General features: G+C 42.5%; 1 protein-coding gene and 1 long non-coding RNA gene across 3 annotated transcripts; one reads left to right on the plus strand and one right to left on the minus strand.

Moving 5' to 3' along the window:
- Positions 1 to 8,932: 8,932 nt before the first annotated feature.
- On the plus strand, positions 8,933 to 19,548 carry LOC122038833 (putative disease resistance RPP13-like protein 3). The gene is made up of 2 exons (XM_042598786.1): positions 8,933 to 9,428; positions 17,010 to 19,548. Exons 1-2 carry the CDS (start codon positions 8,938 to 8,940, stop codon positions 19,198 to 19,200), a joined length of 2,682 nt encoding a protein of 893 aa, XP_042454720.1. The 5' UTR covers positions 8,933 to 8,937; the 3' UTR covers positions 19,201 to 19,548.
- Positions 18,893 to 20,723, minus strand: LOC122038834. 2 transcript variants are annotated; one of them, XR_006127949.1, is made up of 4 exons: positions 20,269 to 20,723; positions 19,839 to 20,174; positions 19,580 to 19,757; positions 18,893 to 19,311 (listed from the first exon to the last, which is right to left on the minus strand). It is a non-coding gene; the product is annotated as an uncharacterized LOC122038834 (long non-coding RNA). The 2 variants fall into 2 exon arrangements; XR_006127950.1 differs by lacking the exon at positions 18,893 to 19,311 and having other exon boundaries at positions 19,536 to 19,757; positions 20,269 to 20,721.
- Between the last annotated feature and the right edge of the window lie 2,990 nt (positions 20,724 to 23,713).

Here is a 23,713-nt window from a genome sequence, read left to right on the forward strand (position 1 = left end):
AGAACTAATCATATATGCAACATCTAGCTAAACTAAATCTCAAACTAATTAGAGAAAACCCTAAGCAAAATAATTAACCTCCATTAATCAATTGCATTGATTGAATTAAGTTCAATCCAACATTATCAACTCTTTAATTGAACCATGTAACCATTCATTACTAATATGTCAACTCATCATGAATCCAGCATACCTAATTGATCTGATAACACGATTAAATCATCATTTATCAAGAATCATATTTTTATTAATCTCTTATTGATTCTCAATATTAAATACTGCTCCTATAGAATAAATCCAACCCAATTAGTTTATCTTTCATGTTAACATGCTTCAATTATCCAATCAAGTCATGAATTAACAAACAAACTAATGAATTCAACTAATTAATGAATCTACCATCCCATTATCTCTTATCACCTTAATTGATTAAGCATCAACCTTTAGCTAACCTACCAATGATCAGAATTTAACCAAGCTAAATCCACTTAAATCTTCAATCCACATTTCTAACCAATTACTTGGTTAGCTACTCAAAATCCACAAAATCGAAACTCATGTATTGAGTTTCCTACTTCATCAAACAACATTTCTGTTTAACCAAAAATATGCCAAAATTGTAGCTTCTGACTGACGATGCCCTCTCTCTGCAATTGGTGGTGATGCCAGAACTGGAGTGGTCGGTGAAACCCGATCAGGTGGCCATGACCGATGGTGGCCCTAGATGTATCAGTAGGTTGCGACGGAGTGAAGAATGGTACCAGTGTCAAATGGAGATACGCAGTCGTGACATCGCAGATCTAGCCTCACACGGAGGGGCGACGGTGGATGTGTAGGGCACTGGTGGTGGGGGCTTGCGGGCAGCAGGTGCGTCAATCGGCTTCTGCTCGCGGCCAACTTCCAGGGAGGAGAGGTCGGTCGGGGAGATTGGGAACAAGGCGGTTGGCGTTGGCAAGAAAATGCAGAGATAGGGCGACGGTGGATCAGCTCCACGGCTCTCGCAATAGCCCACGGCGTCAGTTCCACGACTACAATGGTTGTTGTGTCATCGACTGGTCTCATGCAAACGAACAACGACGATGGCGTTGGCGATCGGTGCTAGGGCATGACGCGGTGAAGAATGAGAGGCAGTGGATTAGTCGGTTGGGCTTGGCACAGCCGAAGGGTGTGACGGTGGCTCCCACACAATCAACGGTTGCGACGTTGGCTAGGCGGTGATGGCCGTCAGCGACGAAGAGATCAAGAGGATAGGGTATATATATATATATATATATATATATATATGACTCTCAACTTAATTGGAATATGTAAACAAAATATCACTTGGAATATGGATTCCGTTTAAATACCGAAATTTTTTTAAAAATTCTTAGAAAATTTTATAAGGTTATTTCTCAAATAACACTTATTATTTAATTATCATATTTAACAGCTTCTCTTTCTGGCTTCTCTGTCTAGCTATCTACTTTCTACCTGGTATCTAGTCCTCTTGATCCGGACACAGGAGCCCCCAGTTCCTTTGTTCGATATCAATATTCTACTCATATGACTCGATTAAACTATAGCTCTTGATAGGGGCGACTCCATTAAGGGGCAAAGGGAACCCCCCCCCCCCCCCCATCTCTCTTAATATGAAATTACTATACTTGAGTCTCTCTAGACGTGCTCAACTTTGTGGACACATGCTCTCGTCGTCGTGCATAGAGGAGCAGCTCATGATCTTTAGTCTTCACCAAGAACCACCCGGAGTGGCTTGACAAGGTACTGCTCCGGGAGGGCAGATGGACCGAAAGATCCATCTCTTGTTCTTGTACTATCGGCCGACAACATTCTGAACCCTGGCCAGGAACTACCTAGAAGCAGGGGAGGCGCACCCCTGGATGTTGGAGGTGGAAGCGCTACTGGCGGAGGTGGAGATGACACCCGCCGACATCGCGCAGGTGTTCATGAGATGCAACATCGAGGGAGAGGGCACTGACGCTGCGATGAACTAGGTGGTGGATGAGATGCGGCGACGAAAAAAGCAGACTGCTGCTTGACAGCAACAAAAGTAGAATGTGTGGAAAATTAAAACCGAGGATGTTTTTATAAATTACATTTGAGAAATAGAAATATGAATTGCACAAACTTGAGATATAAAACTATTATAGCATCCTTATATTTTAAAAATTGTACACATACATTATAATTAATAAAAATTTTACACATAAATTTCATTATTATATTTTAATTTTTGTTATGTGATGATTTATATATATATATATATATATATATATTTGTGATATCTCACCCTTTACCCCTTGATAAATGAATCTATTTGGCTCTGGTGCACAGTCGACGGTTAAACTTTCTAACAGTGCAGGCTCTGAGACCATTTTGTTAGAAGGTGATGGGCTCTCAAGAATTTTCTACAAAGAGAAAATGAGTTATAGTATAATGACTTTGTATTGAAAAAAATATTTATCTTACAACTTCATATCATATGAATATTTATACTATTCAATAAAAAATTTTAAATCATATTATTAATTAGATACATGAACTTACCTAGATATTTCTTGTACATTAAACATTTATGATTAATTTATTTAAGTTCAATTCAAACTCCTAATTTTGGAGTGGAGAAGAGAAAGAAACACAATGAGGAAAAAGAAAAGGGATGGGCCGAATGTGGAGCACGGATTCTCTAGACCACAAAATATGGTCCAAAGGATGGACCAGCTCATTCATAGGTGGAGTTCTATGGATCCCATAAAAGAAAAAAATATTTTTTAAAATATTTTAATTCATTTTAAGATAATAATCCATTAAATCCAATTAGATTATAATTAAATTGATTCTAAATCAATTGAAATCTAATATTAATCAAGCACCCGTAGGTTGAATTTAATTAGAATCTAATCCGATTTTAAGTTAATGTCCACGTTTTGTGTTCAATGGTTCGAATCATTTTTTTTTTATCTATTCAGAATTTTAAAATATTTTTTTTTTCATGATTTACCTTGACGATGAACATTTCAATAAGAATCCCCCATTTAGTCATCTAAAAAAGAAATTCATGATTAGAAGGTAATAAATGGTCGCAAATGCAGATTTGAGCTCGAGGAGGCATTATGGGGTTTCGAGCGTGACGTGAACAACATCAAAGAGCTTATGGTGAACAAAGAATGGATCGAACAATATAATGGAGGACCTTGCTGAGACACAATTAGAAGATCTAATTAACAGACAGGTCTATGGTGCAATTGGAAAGAAGGGGTATCTTTGAGCAAGTGGTAAGTGTTTCAATTCATGATCTTCTAATAGGTCTAGAGCGTTCTGAAGCTAGCAAACTCAACTTTTATAGGTCCATGAACAACATAGACGCGTTCCCTCATATGGGTCTAGTGGCTAGCGCATGAGGTGTTGTCATAATGAGATCTGGGGTTCGAATCTCGGGAAAGCCGAGGTAAATACCTCCCTTATGTGCTAGTCACTATTCCAAAGGCTAGTAGTCGCCCGTAATTTACCTCCTCCGTGTTGGCCTTGGGACGGGTTGGCGGGGGCGCTGGGGGCGAGCGTATTCGCCTTTTGTCACAATGAACAACATAGATGAGCGACAATCAAAAAGCTTTGCAGCGTCTTAGGCCCTTATAGTTTTGCTCTTGGACTCTTCCCAAAAAGTCTCATGTCAATGAAAATATCCTATATCCTTTTAAACTCATGATTTTACCAAATTTTTTCAACGCGGAACTTTAATTGAATCCCAACACTTGTAATTTATCCAAAGGAAGATTTCATTGGAACAATGATATTTATCATCCTTGGAGCTAAGTTCCTCGTAGTCTTGAACATGCAAACTCTGCCCATCGAATGCTTACCAGGGGAGATAGGGGATTTGTGTTGAAATCAATAGGTAGAGGAAAGAAATAATATAAAATTTTTTGATAATCTTATTACTAAAGTCAATAGGTTTATTTATAAAAATTATCCAAAACAATAATGAAAAGATTAAATAAGGCATATAATCATAATCATTATAAACATAGTAATATAATAAACTTGGAAATATGATTTTCACTATTTGATTCATGTCGATCTTGATTATGTGCTAAATATAATAAATCTATTGAAATCAATTAGAGTTTATTTTCATTATTGTCATTATCCCCCGATAAACTCAATAGGAGTGTCTGAACGTTGAGTTTGAGTGCTAACTTGGTGAAACGTTATCTAAATAATGGCTTAGTAAATATATCAACAATATAATCTTCCGTAGAGATATAAGAAACTGAAAGTCGTCGAGTCGCCATACGCTCGTGAACAAAATGAAAATCAATCTTTACATGCTTGGTACGAGCATGAAAAACAAGATTTGCCGCAAGATAAGTTGCTCTAATATTATCACACCATATTTTAAGCGTAGTAGTTGGGAAAAAATATAATTCTGAAAAAAGAGATTGTAGCCAAATAATTTTTGACGTTGCATTAGCAATAGCTTTATATTCTGCTTTAGCACTCGAGCGAGAGACTGTAGGTTGCTTCTTTGAAAGCCAGGAAACAAGATTTCACCCAAGAAATATAGCATATCCACTAGTAGAACGTCTATCTTCGGGAGATCCAGCCCAATCTGCATCACTATAGGCAACCAACTCTCATGAAGACTGACGATATAAAAGAAGACCATGTAGAATAGTGCATTTGAGATATCGAAGAATTCTCTTAACACATTCACAATGATATTCAGTAGGAGCATACATAAATTGACAGGCACGATTCACAGCGAAAGCAATATCAAGTCGTGTAATTGTGACATATTGTAGGGCGCCAACAATACTACGGTAGATCTGGGGGTTAGACATCGAAGAGGAGAATGAAGGTGCAATGAAACCACCCTCAATGATTGGTGTGGAGATAGGACGTGCACCATCCATTTTAGCTCGTTGTAGGGGCCCAGTAATGTATTTGCTCTGAGAGAGAAGACATCCTTCATAATGTGAGAAAAAACTCTATGTCAAGGAAAAAACGAGCATTGCCAAGATCCCGAATAGGAAACTCTTGACGGAGAAGATGTAGTAAAGTAGTAATATCGTTTTGATCACTACCAGTTATTAATATATCATCCACATAAATCAGAATAAATATTGAAAATTCCTCATTACATTTGTAGAATAGAGAAGAGTCTGTTTTTGAGCTAGAAAACCCCTGAGTATGAAGCCAAGTAGATAGATGATGAAACCATGCACGAGGTGCTTGTCGAAGACCATATATAAACTTCTAAAGTTGACACATATGTGTTAAAAGTTGCGGGTGGATGAATCCAGGAGGTTGCTCCATATAAACAGTTTCTTCAAAGTGTCCATGAAGGAAAGCATTGGAAACATCTAATTAGTGTATTGGCCAATTGGAGCTTACAACTATAGATAGTAGCAATCTCATAGTTGTAATTTTGACGACTAGACTAAAAGTATCATTGAAGTCAATACTTGACTGTTGATTAAAGCCTTTAGCAACAAGGTGAGCTTTGTAACGTTCAATAGAACTATCTGTATGATACTTAATTCGGTAAACCCATTTAGAGCCCAGAATATTCATAGATAGGGTACGAGGGACTAAGCTCTAGGTTACATTACGAAGAAGAGCATCAAACTCTATAGGCATCGCAGCACGTCAATTTGGATCTTTGACTGTCTGTATAAAACTAGAAGGTTCAACAAAATTTGAAGAAGTAATAGGAGCACGTGGAAGAGGATAATAAGTAGAAACAGGTTGACATCGTGCATAAATATCACTTAGAGGAAGCATCCATCGAGGAATATCATCATCAAAGTTACTCGGAGATGAGTGGTCAGACGGATGAGAATCAGAACTAGAGAGTGGATCACCACTAGCCACCAAGTCTACATCAACTTGTGGAGATGGAGAAGGACCTAAGATACTATCCCCCTTTGTACTTTCAATATGTCCTGATGAATCAATATGTGGGGCTTCTAGTATATTGTTTGGTGATATTAGATAGTTGTCATGATTATCTGAAGGAGAATCTGAGGTAGCAACTGCAAACGGAAATAGAGATTCATCAAAAGTAACATGTCGAGAAATATATATCCGACCAGTTGAAATATGGAGGCAACGGTACCTATGATGCAAATTACTATCAGCAAGGAAAACATATTGTAAAGAGCGAGAGTTTAACTTGTGCTTAGAGTAAAGTCGTAGTCAAGGATAACATGCGCAACCAAAGATACGAAAGAAGGAGTAATCTAGAAGACAATTATAAAGTCTTTCCAAGGGACACTTATTTTGAAGTAGTGGAGTGGATAAACGATTGATAAGGTAGACTGCGGTTTGGACGACATCATCCCAAAATTTAAGTGGAACTGAAGCATGATTAAGAAGAGCTAAGACAGTTTCAACCACATGACGATGTTTTCTCTCGACGGATCCGTTTTGTTCAGGAGTGTGGGGACAAGAGACTCGATAGATGATGTTAGAGGAAGTAAGATGACGATGAAGTGCTTGATACTCTCCACCCCAATCAGAATGAAGGGAGAGGATTTTACGATCAAAATAGCGCTCAACTTGTTTTTAAAAGCGACAAAAAAATATCAAAGAGATCAGACTTTCTTTTCATAGGAAAAATCCAAGTAAACTCGTTGAAATTGTCAATAAAATTAACATAATAAAGAAAACCTTGATTAGATAGAATAGGAGCAGTACCCCACACATAAGAGTGAATAATTTTTAAAGGAAAACTAGAAGTACGAGAAGAAGGCACAAAAGGTAATTTATGAGACTTTGCTTTCATGCAAGCTTCGTATAAATGAGAAGAGGATGCTAAAGAAATTGGTAAACCATACTGGTTAATGATATTCTAAACAATACGTAGAGATGGATGATCAAGACGTGTGTGCCAAGAGAATTTATCAGTGCGTTCTCCAACAAACGCATTAGTATAGGTGAGATGAAGATGATAAATACTATCGTTAATATTTTCTTGAAGTAGAATATTTCCTGTTGTGGGATCCTTCATAAAACAATGATGAGGATAAAATTCAAAGAACACATTATTATCAAGAGCAAACTGACGGACAGAAAGTAAATTTTTAGTAATAGAAGGAACATGAAGAGTGTTGTGCATGCGAAAAGTATGACCATATGAGTGTAAAGATGTGTTTTCAATGTGCGTAATTTGCAAACCTGAGCCATTACCTATTTGTACCATGTCGGGTCCATCATAAGGCGAAGCTTGTGTGAGAATATTATATTTCGGTGTAACATGATGAGTTGCTCCAGAATCCGAATGCCATCCTGAATTCTCAAGAGTCGATGAAACTATATTAGGAGAGATAAAATGTGAGACTGCTCCAGTATGAGATGACTGGGTTATAGAATGCCAAGAAAGTGGTGGTCGATTTGAAGATGCATGCTCTCCTTGTGAAATAGTTGTTTGTCCCAATGCTGCAGGACCACCAGCAAAATTTGAGTCAAATCTTTTAGAACATTGAATACCAATATGTCCAACTCTGAGACAAATTTAGCATCTTCTCCGACTATAAGACCAATCAAATCTTCTAGAGCAATGAATATCAGTATGACCAACGATATAACAAATTTGACATCGATCTAACCTTTGCTTTTGGCCACCTTCATGACGTTGAGTATCAGACATTGAAAATAAATAACTCGTCCCTTGATAGTAATAGACCTTGCTGGAAGAATTTTTGATTGTTGGAAATAACACTTGGCACTGAAACCTTGTTGTCCAACGGAAGCGACAAATCAAAAGCTTGGTGGACGGTGACGGCCACTTGTTGTGGTCGGCAGAGTAACTTTTCGACGGTGATAAGAAAGCAGCTATTGATAGTGAATAGAAGCACTTGAAATAATAACTTTACCTTGCTACGATTAATGTTGTCGAAGTTGCTACTGTTGATAAAAAAGAGTTGCTGATGAAAGGAGAAGAAAAGTTGTTATTGCTGAAGTTGCCGAGGTTGCCGCACTGTAGACGATGATATCAAACCTCGATGTAGAAATTCCTGTAGCTGCTGTAACAAAAATTTGGAAAAAGAAAATTAAGAAGAAGAGAAGATGGCTTTGATACCATGTTGAAATCAATAAGTAGAGGAAAGAAATAATATAAAGTTTTTTGATAATATTATTACTAAAGCCAATAGATTTATTTATACAAATTATCCAAAATAATAATAAAAAGTACAATCATAATCATTATAATTATAATAATATAATAGACTTATAAATATGATTTTCACTATTTGATTCAAGTCGGTATTGTGGGCTAAATATAATAAATTTTAATTGATTGAATTATTTCATTAATTTGATTCTGTTGAGGTATCTCAATCTGAGCCGGCCAAAGATAAAGGAGTTGCCTTCATCCATTGAAAACTTTATCCACTTGCAGACTTTAGATGTCAGATATACTTCAATTAGGTGTTTGCCAGATGCATTTTGGAAAATCTGAACACGGAGACATGTTTCGCTCAATAAGTAAGCCCAAAGAGACATGCTGCTTGGAAGATATCCAGACACTATGGATATGGATGATTTCCGGTGGTCTGTGGGTAACGGATGGTTCATTGGAGGAGAAGACTCATCGGTGGGTAGCTGATACGAACAAAGTAAATAATTCAGCACTGGTTTAATTATCTTTGCCGAGAAAATTTGATGGATTGAATTGTATGACTTATAAGTTTATTTAGTGGAATATTATAATTAACTAACTTGGTAAATTGGTTGTTTATTGTCTTCAAGGAAAGCTGATGTGGCAACATAGGAGAAGGTTTTAGGTTTATGTTACAATGGGAATTGTAGACGATCCTTACTATATAATGTGCTTAGCGTAAATATGATAAAGATTTATCCCTGACTTGTCAAGGTCGTCATATGTCGTAAGATAAGTGCCGGTTTGGCCCATTGATTTGCAGAGAAACACAAATGGCGTCTACGGTGGTGAACTTGGTGCTGGGGAAGCTTGGCGAGCTTGCTTCCAGCGAGGTCGCCGGCCTCCTCAACGTGGGTGCAGAGATCACGTCACTGACGGAAACACTGGCACTGATTCAATCCCGTCTCAGAGATGCCGACCAGAAACCCAGACCTGAGCAAAGCCATTCTTTGCAGGAGTGGATGAGACAGATCCGGAACTTGGCGTTCGAGATGGAGGACCTGGTGGACGAATACGCGACCCGGCTAGGCCGCACTTCAGCAGCCGGCGGCCGGAAGAGCTGTCTCCGACGCATCGCCGCTTTCCCCTCCCGGATCCTCACTCGCCATCGGCTCGCGAGCCGCCTGCAAGACATCAATGCCAGATTTCAAGATTTATGCAAACAAACGTCGCAACTTGGCATCCAAGCTTCGTCCTCCTGGCCCACCTCCTCTTCATCCTCTTCCTCCTCTTCCTCTGCGGCTGACGCAAGACTTGCTCGAAGGTAAAAAAATCTCATTTTCCATCTATTAGCATCTATCTTCATGGTTAATGATTCTATCCGAGAGTCGAGACAATGGATGCAAGGGACGTGGTGCTCCCGTTGATCGCTGGTAGACTCCTCGTCAATGAAGTCTGCAACCACAACAACGTCAGTGCCGGACCGGGGAGGGGTTCCCCAACGATGATCTTCCGACGCTCAAGTCAAACACCGGCGATATAAAAGAAATGAGGAAGCAAAATGACAGAGTAACTTTAGCTAGAGTAGAGATTATGTATACCTCCGTTGAAACTTGGGGGTCTTTATATAGTACTCTCTGGGAGCGCGTGCACGTTCCTCAAAGCATACCCTGAAGAGACGTGTCAGAAAAGTATTCTTGACATCATACCTTAACGATCCGAGCATATCTCTGACAAGACAGCGGAAGCTCTCATCGTACGATCTTCTGCCTGACCGTGCTACCAAGCATGCCGTCTGTCGACGACACAGGTTCCTAGAAGAATATCCTCTTATCCTCCTTTTGTCTGTTACAGGCCGAGCGGAAGAGTCGCTCGGCTAGCTATCGACCATCCGAGCGATCTTGTCCTCGGGCCGAGCGAAATGGCCGCTCGGCCAGCATCCGCTGTCCAGGCTCCGCTGCTATGTAGAATAGAGCTGTATTTGAATGGAATCCGCTCGGTCGTCATTGTTTTACCGGTGTGAGTCCGAGCGGGCTGACCGCTCGGCGCATATCTTGTCTATCTGAGCGCCGAAAGCTCGGTACTTGGTCGAGCAATGCCAACGTTTGCTTCATATAGGTTTGGCGGTTCTTCCTCCCGGTCGGAAAAGGGCGTTGCCCGATCGGACGATAATACCAAGATGTTGACCAACTTGACTTTGACCTCCACAAATCATTGACCACCCTACTGACCGGGGCCCCTCCTTATCACTGGATCACATGCTCCCACTCAAGTCTAGTCGAAAGAGGCTGCATGTCCGACTGACTGGACGAGCTAGTTTGGAGATCGGTTGGTCGATCGACCGTGATACTGGTTGGAACCCCGACCGGTCTGCCCGAGGGTGTTGGACGGCCTTGCGATTGCTCCTTGAGGTAGATCGGTACTTAGCCACTCGCACTTGGAGAAGTTTGCAGCTTCTATACTTGGCTGAGAGTGGTCAACACTGACATCATCCGAATCCTTTCAGAATTCATGCAAATCATCTCCATTAAAGCCGAGCACGCGCCCATGCCTGTTAATGACGTTCATTAAATGCTGCCCTGTAGGTGTGTGCCATGTGTCACTGCCGCTGTCATCACACGCCCGAAGTGATAGAAATTGATGTGACGTTTGGCAGTTTGAATTCAATGACTGGATCTGTGCTCCGACTTCCGTGACCTGGATCGGATGACCTCGGTCGACCGAGCTCAAGCTTTATAAAGTCGCGATGTCGACGTCTTTCTCCTGCGTTTTTTGCGAAGGCTGTCGGCATTCCTCTGCGTGACCAGTGCTCCGGCGACGCTCCGCTCCTCTCCTATTTCCGGCAACCTTTTCTTCTCTTGTAAGCTCTCCCGTTCCTTTCTGTTCTTCAATTTTTTTGTCACTTAGTTGTTTTCCATTATCCGCTGTGTTCTATGTTTGCCTTTCTTCTCGTCGAATTTGTTTTCTTGTTTTTCGGCAATGGTCAGTTCTTCACAATTGTCGAACCCCTCGCCTAGGCTCTGGTATTCTACCATGGAGACTAGGTTCGATGCGGGCGATGCTAAAAGCCTTAGAAACGCCTTCAGAATCCCTTATGACCATGAGGTCACATTATGACTTCTTCGTCCGATCGGCCACATTACCGGCCGACTGACACTATCTGCTTATTCCGAGACCAGTTTATGGTCGATCTTCGCTTCTCGATCCATCCTTTCATCCTTGAAGTTTGTAATTATTTTCGTGTTCCTCTCCCCCAACTAGTACCCAATTCCTTTTGTCTGTTGTACGACGTTGTTGTCCTATTCCGGCTGCACGACATCCCTTTAACCCCTCAAGTTTTTCATTATTTCTACTACCCCAAGCAGTCCGAGCTGGGGACCTATCTCTTTCAGTTTTGGATCGGTCTAGTATTTTTTTGATAAGATGCCTACTTCGAATAAACACTGGCAGGAGTATTTCTTCTTCATGTGGCTTCCCAAACGACCAAGCTTCCGAACCCAATGGCAGGTCGGACTACCACCTCCGCCTAACCTGAAGAAGTATAAGAGCCGACCGGATTATCTTCACGCCGCGAACATGCTGGCCAATCAGAAATACGATATCCACAAGTTGCTGCACGAGGGTGTCATGTATATCTTCGGGCTGAGTCCAATTCGCACGAGGCTCCCGAGCGGCTTAGGTATGAAATTTCTTAGCACTTCTCCTTTGAGTCTAATGGATTTTCTTTTTCTCTCTTATAGCCAAAATCATGATACGAGCGCGCGTGGCCGGCCTGACGAAGCTAAGTCCTCCATCCGGGGTGGAAGCTAAGCCAAAAAGTATTTCTTCTTTTTCTCTCTGTCAGCGCCATCCTCCAGTCGTATAGGAAGCTAAGTCCTTCCATCCGGTCAATGTGGGCCACTAAAGCCACCTGCTCGATCAGCTGCGATATGACGATCGACGATAACGAGCTGGCCAGTTTGGCCAATTTGTCTGCAGCTTGGTTCTCCGCTCGGGAGGATCTTCTGTATTATGACCTCCCGAAAGTTAGCCTTAAGCTTTTCAAAAGCCTCCACGTAGAGCCTGAGCCACGTGTTGCTTATTTATAATGTTCCGACTAGTTGCTGCGCAGCTAACTGTGAGTCTGAGTGGATGAGAACCTTGATGGCTCCGACGTGCCGGGTAGCTTGTAGGTCAACTATAAGTGCTTCATATTCAACTTTATTGTTGGTCGCCCAGTAGTCTAGTTGAACGGACAGCCACATCCGCTCCTCTTGGGGGGAGATGAGCAGTATTCCGATCTCACTCCCTTACCGAGTGGCCGAGCCATCTACATATATTCTCCAAACGGCTTCTAGTTCGGGATTCTGTACTTTAGTGACAAAATCCGCCAAGGATTGTGCTTTGATGGTTATTCAGGGCTAGTATTGGATATCGAACTTGTTGAGCTCCTTCGTCCATTTGATTAGCCGTCCGGACGCTTCGATTGAGCAGGACCCTCCCAAAAGGGTTGTTCGTCATCACGATGATGGAATGCGCTAGGAAGTAGGGTGAAGCCTCTAAGCGACGAGCACCAACGCAAAAGCTAGTTTCTCGAGATCGATGTAGCGGGATTCAACATCTTTCAATATATGACTAAGGAAGTATCTGGTTGTTCCTCGCCGTTCGGCCTAACTAGCGCTGAGCCAGTCGCATGCTCGGTTGAGGATAAATAAATTCGGATGGCTCGCCGACAATTGGCTTAGCAATACAGACAATGAATTGAGGTACTCCTTCAATTCCTCAAACACTCGATTGCATTCTTCGTCCCATTGAAATTTGGTGGCTTGGCATAAGATCTTGAAGAGCGACAAGATCTGATCGGCTGACTTGGAGATGAACCGAGATAGTGCAGTTATCCGACCAGTTAGACGTTGGGCTTCCTTGAGATTCCTGGGATTCGCCTCGATGCCCCGCTCAGTGATGATGTAACTTAAGAATCGCCCGCTCTTTACGCCGAATAGACACTTATTTGGATTCAGCTTGATTCTGTACGTCCTGAGCGTCTAGCAAGTCTCCTTGATGTCTGCACATAGGTCAGTTGCTCGGAGGAATTTAATTAGTATGTCGTCGACATATACCTTCATGTTACGGCCGATCTGCCGCCAAAACACCTTATTCATCAGTCTCTGATAAGTAGCGCCAACATTCTTTAGCTCGAACAGCATGACATTGTAGCAAGAGGTTTCATCAGTCGTGGTGAAACTAACATTCTCTTGATCTTCTCAGGCGAGCGGCACTTGGTGGTACCCTTGATACGCATCCAGCATGCATATCAGCTTGCACCCGGCAGTGGAGTCTACCATCTGATCGATCTAGGCAGCGGGTAGAAGTCCTTCGGGCATGCCTTATTGAGGTCCTTGAAGTCGATGCAGTTTGCCACTTGTTGCCCGACTTTGAGACTAGCACCACAATCGCGAGCCAGCTCAAGAATTGAACCTCGCGTATGTTGTCAGCTTCCAAGAGCTTCTCTATTTCTGCTCAAATGATCATATTTTGTTCGACGCTGAAGTCTCTCTTTCGCTACTTTACTGGCCGAGCGTCTGGCCTAACATGGAGCTCGTGCTGCACGACGCTCGGGGAGATCCCGGGGAACTCGTGCGTCGACCACGCGAATACGTCGTGGTTTTGTTGGAGACAGGCGACCAGCTCCGCCTTCTGCTAAGCTCCCAGGTCGGACGCAATGAAAGTCGCTACCCCCGCTCGGCAAGGGTGGATCTGTACTTCTTCCTTTTCTTCATAGACTAGAGTAGGGGATTTTTCAGTGATGGTGCTCACCTCTAGTCAGGGCATCTTCTGAGCGGACTTGGCTTCAGTTTTGACCATCTCGACATAACAGCGGTGAGCGACCAACTGGTCGCCTTTGACCTCTCCTACCCGGTCTTCTATCGGGAACTTGATCTTTTGGTAGTATGTTGAGACTACCACTCGAAATTCATTGAGGGTCGGTCAGTCCAGAATGACGTTGTAGGCTAAGGGGGCATCCACCACAATGAAGTTTGTGGTCCTGGTCCTTTTAAGCGGCTCCTCTCCGAGCGATATGGAGAATTTGGCTTGGCCAATCAGCAGAACCTCGTTGCCGGTGAACCCATATAGTGGGGTCGTCATCGGTAGTAGCTCATCTCAGTCGATCTGGAGTTGATCGAAAGCCTTCTTGAAAATTATATTCACCGAGTTCCCTGTGTCAACAAAAATCCGGTTAATTGTATAATTGGCGATTACCGCTCGGATGATGAGGGTGTCATCGTGAGGGACTTCCACTCCTTTGAGGTCCTGGGGTCCGAAGCTGATCTCGGGCCCACTCGCTATCTCCTGACTACAGCCCATGGCGTGAATTTCCAAGCGCCAAGCATATGATTTTCTGGCTCGATTAGAGTCTCCGCAGGTCGGTCCATCGGCGATGATGTTTATCTCTCCCCGAGGGACATTGCTTCTGTTTTCCTCCTTCCGAGCGCTAGGCCTATGTCGCTCGTGTGAGGCTCGGGGATGGTCATTGCTCCTCTATTGATGGTGGTGTGGCCGCTCGGGTGACCACCTGGCATCTTCTCGTCGCCCGACGGTTTGATGCCCATGTCGCCGGTCGGGTGAAGGCAATCGGCGACGATAGCCCCTTGGCGTCGGTCGAGCAATCAGTGTAAACCCGCTACAGTCACGAGTGTTGTGTGACGCTGACTGGTGGAAGGAACAAAACATAGGCGTTCATACCTTGCCCTTCGCTCTTTTTGGCCAATCCGAGGCCACATGATGTACGACCTGTGCCCTTGTTTCTTAGTGCGGTTGGCCTTCAGCTCTCGGCCCCCTTGGCGATTGGTGGCTGCTCGGCGGTCGTCGTTCGGTTGGCACCGCGGGCTCGGATGGCGCCTCCTTCCTTCTGGCTTCCTGGGTCTCCTCCACGTTTATATATTCATTAGCCTTCATGAGCATATGACCGTAGTCGCGGGGCGACTTCCTAATGAGCAACCGGAAGAAGTCTCCCTCTACGAGCCCCTAGGTGAAGGCATTCATCATGGTCTCAGATGAGACCGAGGGGATATCCATAGTTACCTGGTTGAAGCGTTGGATGTATGCTCGGAGGGTTTCTCTCGACCCTTGCTTCAGAGAAAACAGACTGACACTTGTCTTTTGGTAGCGCCTGCTGCTTACAAAATGGTGGAGGAAGGTCGTTTGGAAATCCTTGAAGTTTTGTATTGATCTGTCCGGCAACCTCCTGAACCATCGCTGGGCCGAGCTGGATATCGTTGTGAGAAAGACTCGGCACTTACCCTCATTTGTGTATTGGTGAAGTGTATCACGTTGTCGAACTTTCCCAAATGATCGTCCGGATCGGTTGATCCGTTGTATTCTCCTATTACCAATGGAGCGTAGTGTCTCGACAATGGGTCTTGAAGTATTGCTTCAGAGAACTAGAAGTTAATTCGCTCGGGAGACGCGTCGGTTCGGGGCGCCTTGCCCTTCCTTGCGTCTCGAACAAGCGCTTCGTCTGAAGAAGATCCTTTCTCCTAATTTGCTTTAGCAATCTCTGAGGGCATTTGGAACAGAACTCGATGGAATGGAATAGGCGCAGGTGGAGCTTCTCCATGCGTACCGGTTGACAGTCTATTTTGCCCCCAAATAGAATATTGCTCCGGTCGGTCGTCGTGAGCCGTTCGGCCTCCAGAGGCCGACGTTGCTTGTTGCGCTAGTCGGTCGACTAGTGTCTTTTGCTGCTGTTGCTCGACGATCTTTGCCACTTGCACTTGTATTAGCGTATCAAGCTTTTCTTGAGTGAGCGTCACAATGTGAAGTCGTCCAGCTTCTTCCATTTTCCCGGCCCAGATGCAGGTGCGTTCCCATAGACGATGCCAAATTTGATCCTATCCGAGAGTCGAGGTAATGGATGTTGGGGATGTGGCGCTCGCGTTGACCGCTGGTGGACTCTTGTCAATGAAGCCTGCAACCACAGCAACGTCGATGTCAAGCCGGGGAGAGGTTCCTCGGCGATGACCCTCTGACGCTCAAGTCAAACACCAGCGATATAGAAGAAACGAGGAAGCAAAATGGCAGAGTAACTGTAGCTACAGTAGAGATTATACATACCTCCGGGGTTTTTATATAGGACTCCCTGGGAGCGCGTGGATGCTCCCCGATGCGTGCACGCTCCTCAAAGCATACCTTGAAGAAACGTGTCAGAAAAATGTCCTTGACACCATACCTTAACGACCCGAGCATATCTCTGACAAGACAGCGGAAGCTTCCGTCGTATGATCTTCTGCCTGACCATGCCGCTAAGCATGTCGTCTATCGGTGGCACAGGTTCCTATAAGGATATCCTCTGATCCTCCTTTTGTATGTTACACGCCAAGTGGAAGAGCCACTCGGCTAGCTATCGACTGTCCGGGCGATCTTGTCCTCGAGCCGAGCGGAATGGTCGCTCGGCCAGCATCCGCTGTCCAAGCTCCGTTGCTATAAAACGGAGCTGTGTTTGAATGGAGTCCGCTCGGTCGTCATTGTTTTGCCGGTGTGAGTCCGAGTGGGTTGGCCGCTCGGCGCATACCTTGTCTGTCTGAGCGCCGGAAGCTCGGTACTTGGCCGAGCTGTGCTAACGTCTTCTTCATGTAGGCTCGACGGTTCTTCCTCCTGATCGAAAAAGGGGGTTATCCGATCGGACGATAATACCGGGACGTTGATCAACTTGACTTTGACCTTTACCATATCATTGACCACCCTACTGATCGGGGTCCCTTCTTATCATCGGATCAGTTAATTTTGTTGGATCTTTCAAAGATGTGCTCAAGTGGACAATTAGGTTAGAACAAAAACTTGTGATGAAAGCATCTCTTCTTACTCATGATCGCACGAATTTTGACATCGAGAAAAATTATATGCTAATAAATCTTTACGTCTACAGATGCGAACTAGAAGAAGACATTGTCGGTTTTGATGAAGATATGAAAGACATCAAAAGGCAACTATTTGACATTAGTTCAACAGATCGCGTTGTCCTTGCGGTTGTTGGTCCTGGGGGTTTGGGCAAAACAACGCTGGCTAATAAGATCTACAAGAGTGCAGATGTCAAAAACTATTTCCAGTGCAAGGCATGGGTGTCCGTGTCACAGAAGTATGGGATCAAAGAACTCTTGTGCAGCATTGTCAAGCAAGTGTTCGACTTCAACTATGAGCATGTAAAAGGTATGGAAGAACTAGAGATGAAGGAAAAGTTGTCGGACCACTTGCGCGACAGGAGGTATCTAGTCGTGATGGATGATATTTGGCAGGTGGCAGCTTGGAACGCCATTAAAGCAGCTTTTCCAAAAGAATCGACAGGATCCAGAGTGTTGCTGACCACACGCAAGATGAACGTTGCGAACGTTGCAGATGTTCCTCCACACAAGCTGAAATTTTGGAATGTCGAAGAGAGCTGGAATTTGTTCTGCAGGAAAGCTTTCCGCACAACATCCTGCCCACCTGAGTTTGAGCGATTCAAGAAAGATATCTTCAGAAAATCTAAAGGGCTGCCTCTTGCCATTGTGGTACTCGGAGGACTTTTGAGAGGTACAAGTCAAGCTAGTGACTGGAGGAAAAAGCTGGATTATATTTCTTATGAATTCAGAGAAGGAGAAGACCAAATCCAAAGTATATTAGCTCTCAGTTACCATGATCTTCCGCATCATTTGAAGCCTTGCTTCCTCTATTTTGCAGCCTTTCCTGAGGACTATCGCATTGCTGCAGAGAGAATAATACAATTGTGGATCGCTGAGGGTTTCATACAAACGAAGGACAAAGTGGATCAAACAATGGAGGACCTCGCGGAGGCATATTTGAAGGATTTGACTGACAGATCCATGTTACAAATGGAAACAATTGGTTTTTATTTAAGGATAGTTTGCATTCATGATCTTCTTCTTGATCTAGTACGTCACGAAGCTCGTGAGCTTAACTTCTACAGGTCCATTAATGACAGAGGTGACGATCCAAGAGCTTTACGGCGTCTCTGTGTCTCTGAAAATGTCAACGACCATATCTCATCGAACTGTTCTACCACTAAACTACGGTCACTTGTAGTTTGTCGGAATGAAGGTTTTCAGAGAAATCTGGCAGTTACCATCTCCGGAGCAAAATTCCTCAGGGTCTTGGATTTGATAAAACTACCCATTGAACAGTTACCAAAGGAGATTGGGGACTTGATCCTCTTAAGGTATCTAAATTTGAGCGGATCAAAACTGAAGGAGCTGCCTTCATCCATTGGAAACCTCATCCACTTGCAGACTTTCAATATATACGGTACTGAGATTCATCAATTGCCGGATGCATTTTGGAAAATCCGAACACTGAGACATGTATTCCTCGATAAGGAGAATATGAGCATGCCTAATTCGACATTCTGCTCGGAAGACATTCAGACACTTGGGAATATTTCCAGTGGTCCATGGGTATGTGATGGTGCACTGGAGAAGCTGAGAAATCTTCGAAGATTGCATTTGAGAAACATGTCAAGCTCTGATGAGGATGCTTTTGCCAATGCAGTCCAGAACCTTTCCCTGCTCGAGATGTTGGCATTGATTGGAGAATCCTTGCCGATGAGCCTCCTAACTTCATCTTGCTACCATCATATTCAGATTATGGATTTGGCAGGACCATTGGTAAGACCTGCAAGGATTCTCATAGAGGCAGAAAATTCCAGGATATTTTCCAACCTGATCTCTCTTGCTATTGTGAAAACAAGGTTGGAAAAGGATGAAGATATTGCATTGCTCGCATCTCTAGCAAACCTGGAGTATCTTCTTGTGTGTCTTGATGCATTTGTAGGAAGAGTTTTGGTGTTTCCAAAGGGAGGTTTTCCTCGTCTCCAAGAGATCATACTGGGTGATTTGAACACCTTGGAGCAGTGGGAAGTGGGAGAGGGAGCAATGCCTCTCCTTCGGGAACTAAGACTTTGGGACTGCATAAATTTGAGAATGCTACCAGAGGGACTTGTAAGATTGACTGAGCTTAAACAAATTGAAATAAGGGGAATGGAAATGATAGAGAGAAGGGTCAACAAGGATACTGGAGAAGATTATCACAAGATCAAGCATGTTCCTTGCATTGAAATAAATTGAAGGAAGGACCATGACAATATCTGATGACACCCAAAAATTAATCAGGTGGAACAAGTCTTGCTAGAAGCTGAAGGTCCTTTGCTGTCTGCCGTAATTGCTTCCCGATTTATTCTGATGACAGGTGAAAAACTTAAAACTTCCGTAGTACTGGATTAATCACTTCAGACTCAATATTACCCGGCCTGATTAATTATTAAAGGTCCTTTGTAGCAGACAGAAGTTTATAAAGTACACACAGAGTTAGACAACCACTCACACTGTGTGCTAACATTGGCGTACCTTTTTATACTATGTATTGTGTTAAATTGTCAATTTAGAAAAAATTAATACTAATCTTGAATAATGTAAGTTTGTTTTATGTTATATCTGTGATTCTTACCGGTCGGTGGGTCTCGCCATGAGAGTTTTCTCTTACCGCTCTTCTTTGAGTTGTTTCCAAGATGTCTGCAACTCGCTAACTTATCATTTGAGCCTCCTCCAATCATAGGCACTCCATTGAGTCTCTCCATTTGTATGTAATACTGCTCCAACTGAAACTTGTTCAGTTCCTCCCCATTCTGTAATTAATAACTGAATTAATATTGCAAGTCTACAAAAGATGAAACTGTATTATAAGTTGCTGGGTATGGTCACTATACCTTAAACGATACTTCATTCGCACCTAGAGTTGCAGAAGTGCTAGCATTTGTAACTTCCATTGTCATCATGTTTTGATGGTGGCCTTCCTAAAACCCGAAGATTGTGCAACACAAAGAGATTTGGTTGGCTTTTTCTGAAACATCTTTTTAAACTGATACTGAGATGCATTTGCGTACAAGTTATCTATAATGTAGTTACTTGTACGTGCAGCTCCAGATACTTTGAGTTTCTTTTCTGTAGGAGGTTTGATCACTGGAATTGTACTTGATGGGTCCTTCAATCTAACTTGCTGATACGGGTTTGCAAGTGAGGTATCAAGTTTTCTTCTCAAAAATCTAGGATGAGACATTCAAAACAGGCAATTATCTTTCTGAAACAGATGAAAAAAATTCAACTGCAGACGATTCATGTCGAAACAAAACGTAATACCGGACTTCAGCCAAGAGTTTACGTTTCCTTAGTCTTGCCTCCAGCAATCTCCTCTTCTTTTCTTCAGTTTCCTGCAAATGAAAACAGTTCAGAATCCTGATAAATTGTTGAATGGGCTATAGAAGTATCTATTGGAAGCAAACACAAAACGGTTCGAGGATTTAGCACACTTTCATCTAGTGGCATAAAATTTAAAATGCAAAAGCATTAATTTTCACATTAATACAGAGATATTTGAAGATGAAGAAACATAAAGATATCAATCTGAGACTCTGACCAAGAGATCTCACTAATCCGTGTGATATGGAAAATTCCACAAAATATATCGATCAAACTGTTAAAGAAATACATAAGATCACACCTTGGATCGAATAGAAACCAATACATTTCAGGAGAACGAAGGCAAATTATATGGATTGATTCACTGCAAAAGGGAAAAGATATCAAGGTAACAATTTCGAGGCGGCGCAGATATGAAAAATCCCTATTTTGTACTTAGTTGACGCAGGATTCATGAAACCCTAAAATCAAAAGTGATTCGAAAACCACAACATCCCTCTTGCACCATATGTACACCTAGTTGTCATTGTTTAGTCGATCTTTCTTCCCACCTGGATCATTATTACAAATGTTACTTGTTGCTATCAACTGTTATTCGATTCCTCTGTTCGTTCTTTCTTTCTTACTGTTCTATCACTATTCTAAGAATTAGGTTTTCTATTTCACTTTGCCTCTGAAAGAAGTTCCTCGTACTGCATTACTGAAATATATAGATCATTGGAACAGGGAGACGAGTGTGACAGTTTAAACCCATACTTCCATTCTCATAGTTATAGATAGATAGCATCATGATACAGAATAACTCAATAGAGAAGTGGCATTTTACATGCACGCTTGCAAGGGCATCTGGTCAAGGATGATGCTTGGGCAGTGGAGGAGCATGAGTGGTTGCTAAACTGTAATCGGCATCGTAGAAGATGAGTCCTCCTTCATCCTCATATTTATGCTTAGTGCCCCCTGAACTCACCTCAACTTTCAATCCCTTTGCCGTAGCATGAGCTACCTGTGCTAAATGAAGGAGCTTTTCTCATAACTTTGATCAGTTAAAAACCTGAACGAGAGTACCGACCTACTAACCTCAGCCTTCTTTCCGAAGCCGATCTCCGGCAACAGCTTCCTGCCGAGAGATGAACCACCTGATGCACGTTCAGGGAGATAAAGTGCTGAGACAAGAACACAGCAGAGCAGTGTGCAAACCAGCTTCAGCTCCATACTTCTGCAAGTCCTCTGTTGTTGGCTTGGATCATCAAATAATGCTGAAACATGGAGAATTAATATACCACACAAGTCTGTCTCACCAATAATTGCAGCAATAGGAGGAAATAAACTCTACTTTTTTTTTCTTCTCATATTTTATATGTGCTGGTGGATAAGTTGTTGGGGCAGGACAAAGACCCGACTAAAAGGTAATTAGCCGGAAGAAAATCATACTCTATTGTTCAGCTTTAGCTCCCTGGAGCTTGGATTATGAAATTAAATGGCCTTGGACTTCCCTTTTGGGGACAGAATCTAGGCTGAGCAAAGCCTACACCGGTATTACCTTTCTTAGTATGTGGTCTCTAATCAGTATTTGGCCATGGCTCCTTTGTTAATTTATTTGCAGGGGCCATGCATGCAGTCCTCTTGTGTGCGAGTACTAGAGAAAAGACAAGGCTGCTCACGGAGGATGCTTAATGGTCAAACCTGCAAGTATAGTAATAAACAAATAAATAATTCAATTAAGTGGGAGCCAAACCTTAATTCCATGCCCAAAAAGGTTAGCCTAATTTAAGCCCGTGACAGAAGTCGATTAAAGACAAAAATGGTAGGGGTTTGTTTTTTTTGGTTGTAAAATTAGTGTTAAATTTATTATGTTATATAGAGTTGAATGAGTGGTTATATAGAATAAGAAATTAAATATTAAAAAGAAAATAAGAATTACGTTTAAGTTGACTTGAATATTTATTTAAGTACTCAATAAATATCTCAATGATGTAAAATCATTACAAATAAACCTATTTATAAAAAAATGAGATTAAAAAAATTGATTAGAATAATAAAATAAAATTTTATTTAAATATGATGAAAATATAACAGGAGAACTAAGAAATAGAGTCTTAAAGTGATAATATCTTTACGCGAACTTTGAAATATAGCCCTAAATCTTAAATCTTAAATCTTAAATCCTAAGCAATAAAATATTTTTGACTATAATCATTCCACTCTCTTTTCTTGAATTGCTTTGTTGTCATTAAGTACGGGTTGATTTTCGATAAAATTAAGAGAAATATTTTTCATATGATAATCTACTCAGTTGATACGATGATAAAAATAGACCCTTCAAGAAGTGGGTCAAAGTAAATAGGACGAACTAACGTGAAAGTCAAAGTTAAGCAATCAAAGTTACATAGTTGGATGGACCTGGAACTGTTGACCAAACTAGGTTGCCCAAGCGGGACTCGCATCGTCGGTCGGATGTGAATGGCCAACCGAACCTTTTGAACGATCGTCCTTTGCAACTTGTAGATGAAGTTTGAAGCTAAGTACTAATTTATCGAGTCCACCGCCCTATTCGATTAGACCTAGGGGTTGATCGGACATATTGCGCCTTCTCGACAACATGAAAAATCGAGTGAAGAATGAGTTACTGATTGCATTCTATAAGACTGAGTTGGCAATCTTCCGGCCGAGTGATGGTCGGCCAACCTACAGCGGGATCCACATACCTGTTATGTCATACTTTTTTAAAAGTTTGTGCTGTAAATAATAGAGAATATCCCGTAAGTAAATCGTATTTTAGAAGTTTTCAATCTGTCAAATTATAGAGATTTACGTGCTCGTTTAAGGAAATGTGTCAGGAGTACTTTATGTTGGTGCAATATTCCTCAGGTCAAGGTTGACCTGGGTGACCAAGCAGAGTCTTGGTTTGAGTTTAGATGTTTGACAATAAGAAATTGATTGAAGAAGAGTCAAGTAGGTCAAGGTTGACCGGATACTTGACAGGGAAGTCCTGGTGAGTGAAGCCAGGCAGAAGGAAAACCCTAGTGAGTGAAGCTAGGTGAAAGTCCTGGTGAGTGAAGCCAGGCAGAAGGAAAACCCTAGTGAGTGAAGCTAGGTGAAAGTCCTGGTGAGTGAAGCCAGGTGAAAGCCCTAGTGAGTGAAGCTAGGCAGAAGGAAAACCCTGGTGAGTGAAGCCAGGTGAAAGTCCTAGTGAGTGAAGCTAGGCAGATGGAAAACCCCGGTGAGTGAAGCCAGGCAGAAGAAAAACCCTAGTGAGTGAAGCTAGGTGAAAGTCCTGGTGAGTGAAGCCAGGCAGAAGGAAAACCCTAGTGAGTGAAGCTAGGTGAAAGTCCTGGTGAGTGAAGCCAGGTGAAAGCCCTAGTGAGTGAAGCTAGGCAGATGGAAA

Source organism: Zingiber officinale, chromosome 1A (genome assembly GCF_018446385.1).
Source record: "Zingiber officinale cultivar Zhangliang chromosome 1A, Zo_v1.1, whole genome shotgun sequence".
Lineage (NCBI taxonomy): Eukaryota > Viridiplantae > Streptophyta > Magnoliopsida > Zingiberales > Zingiberaceae > Zingiber > Zingiber officinale.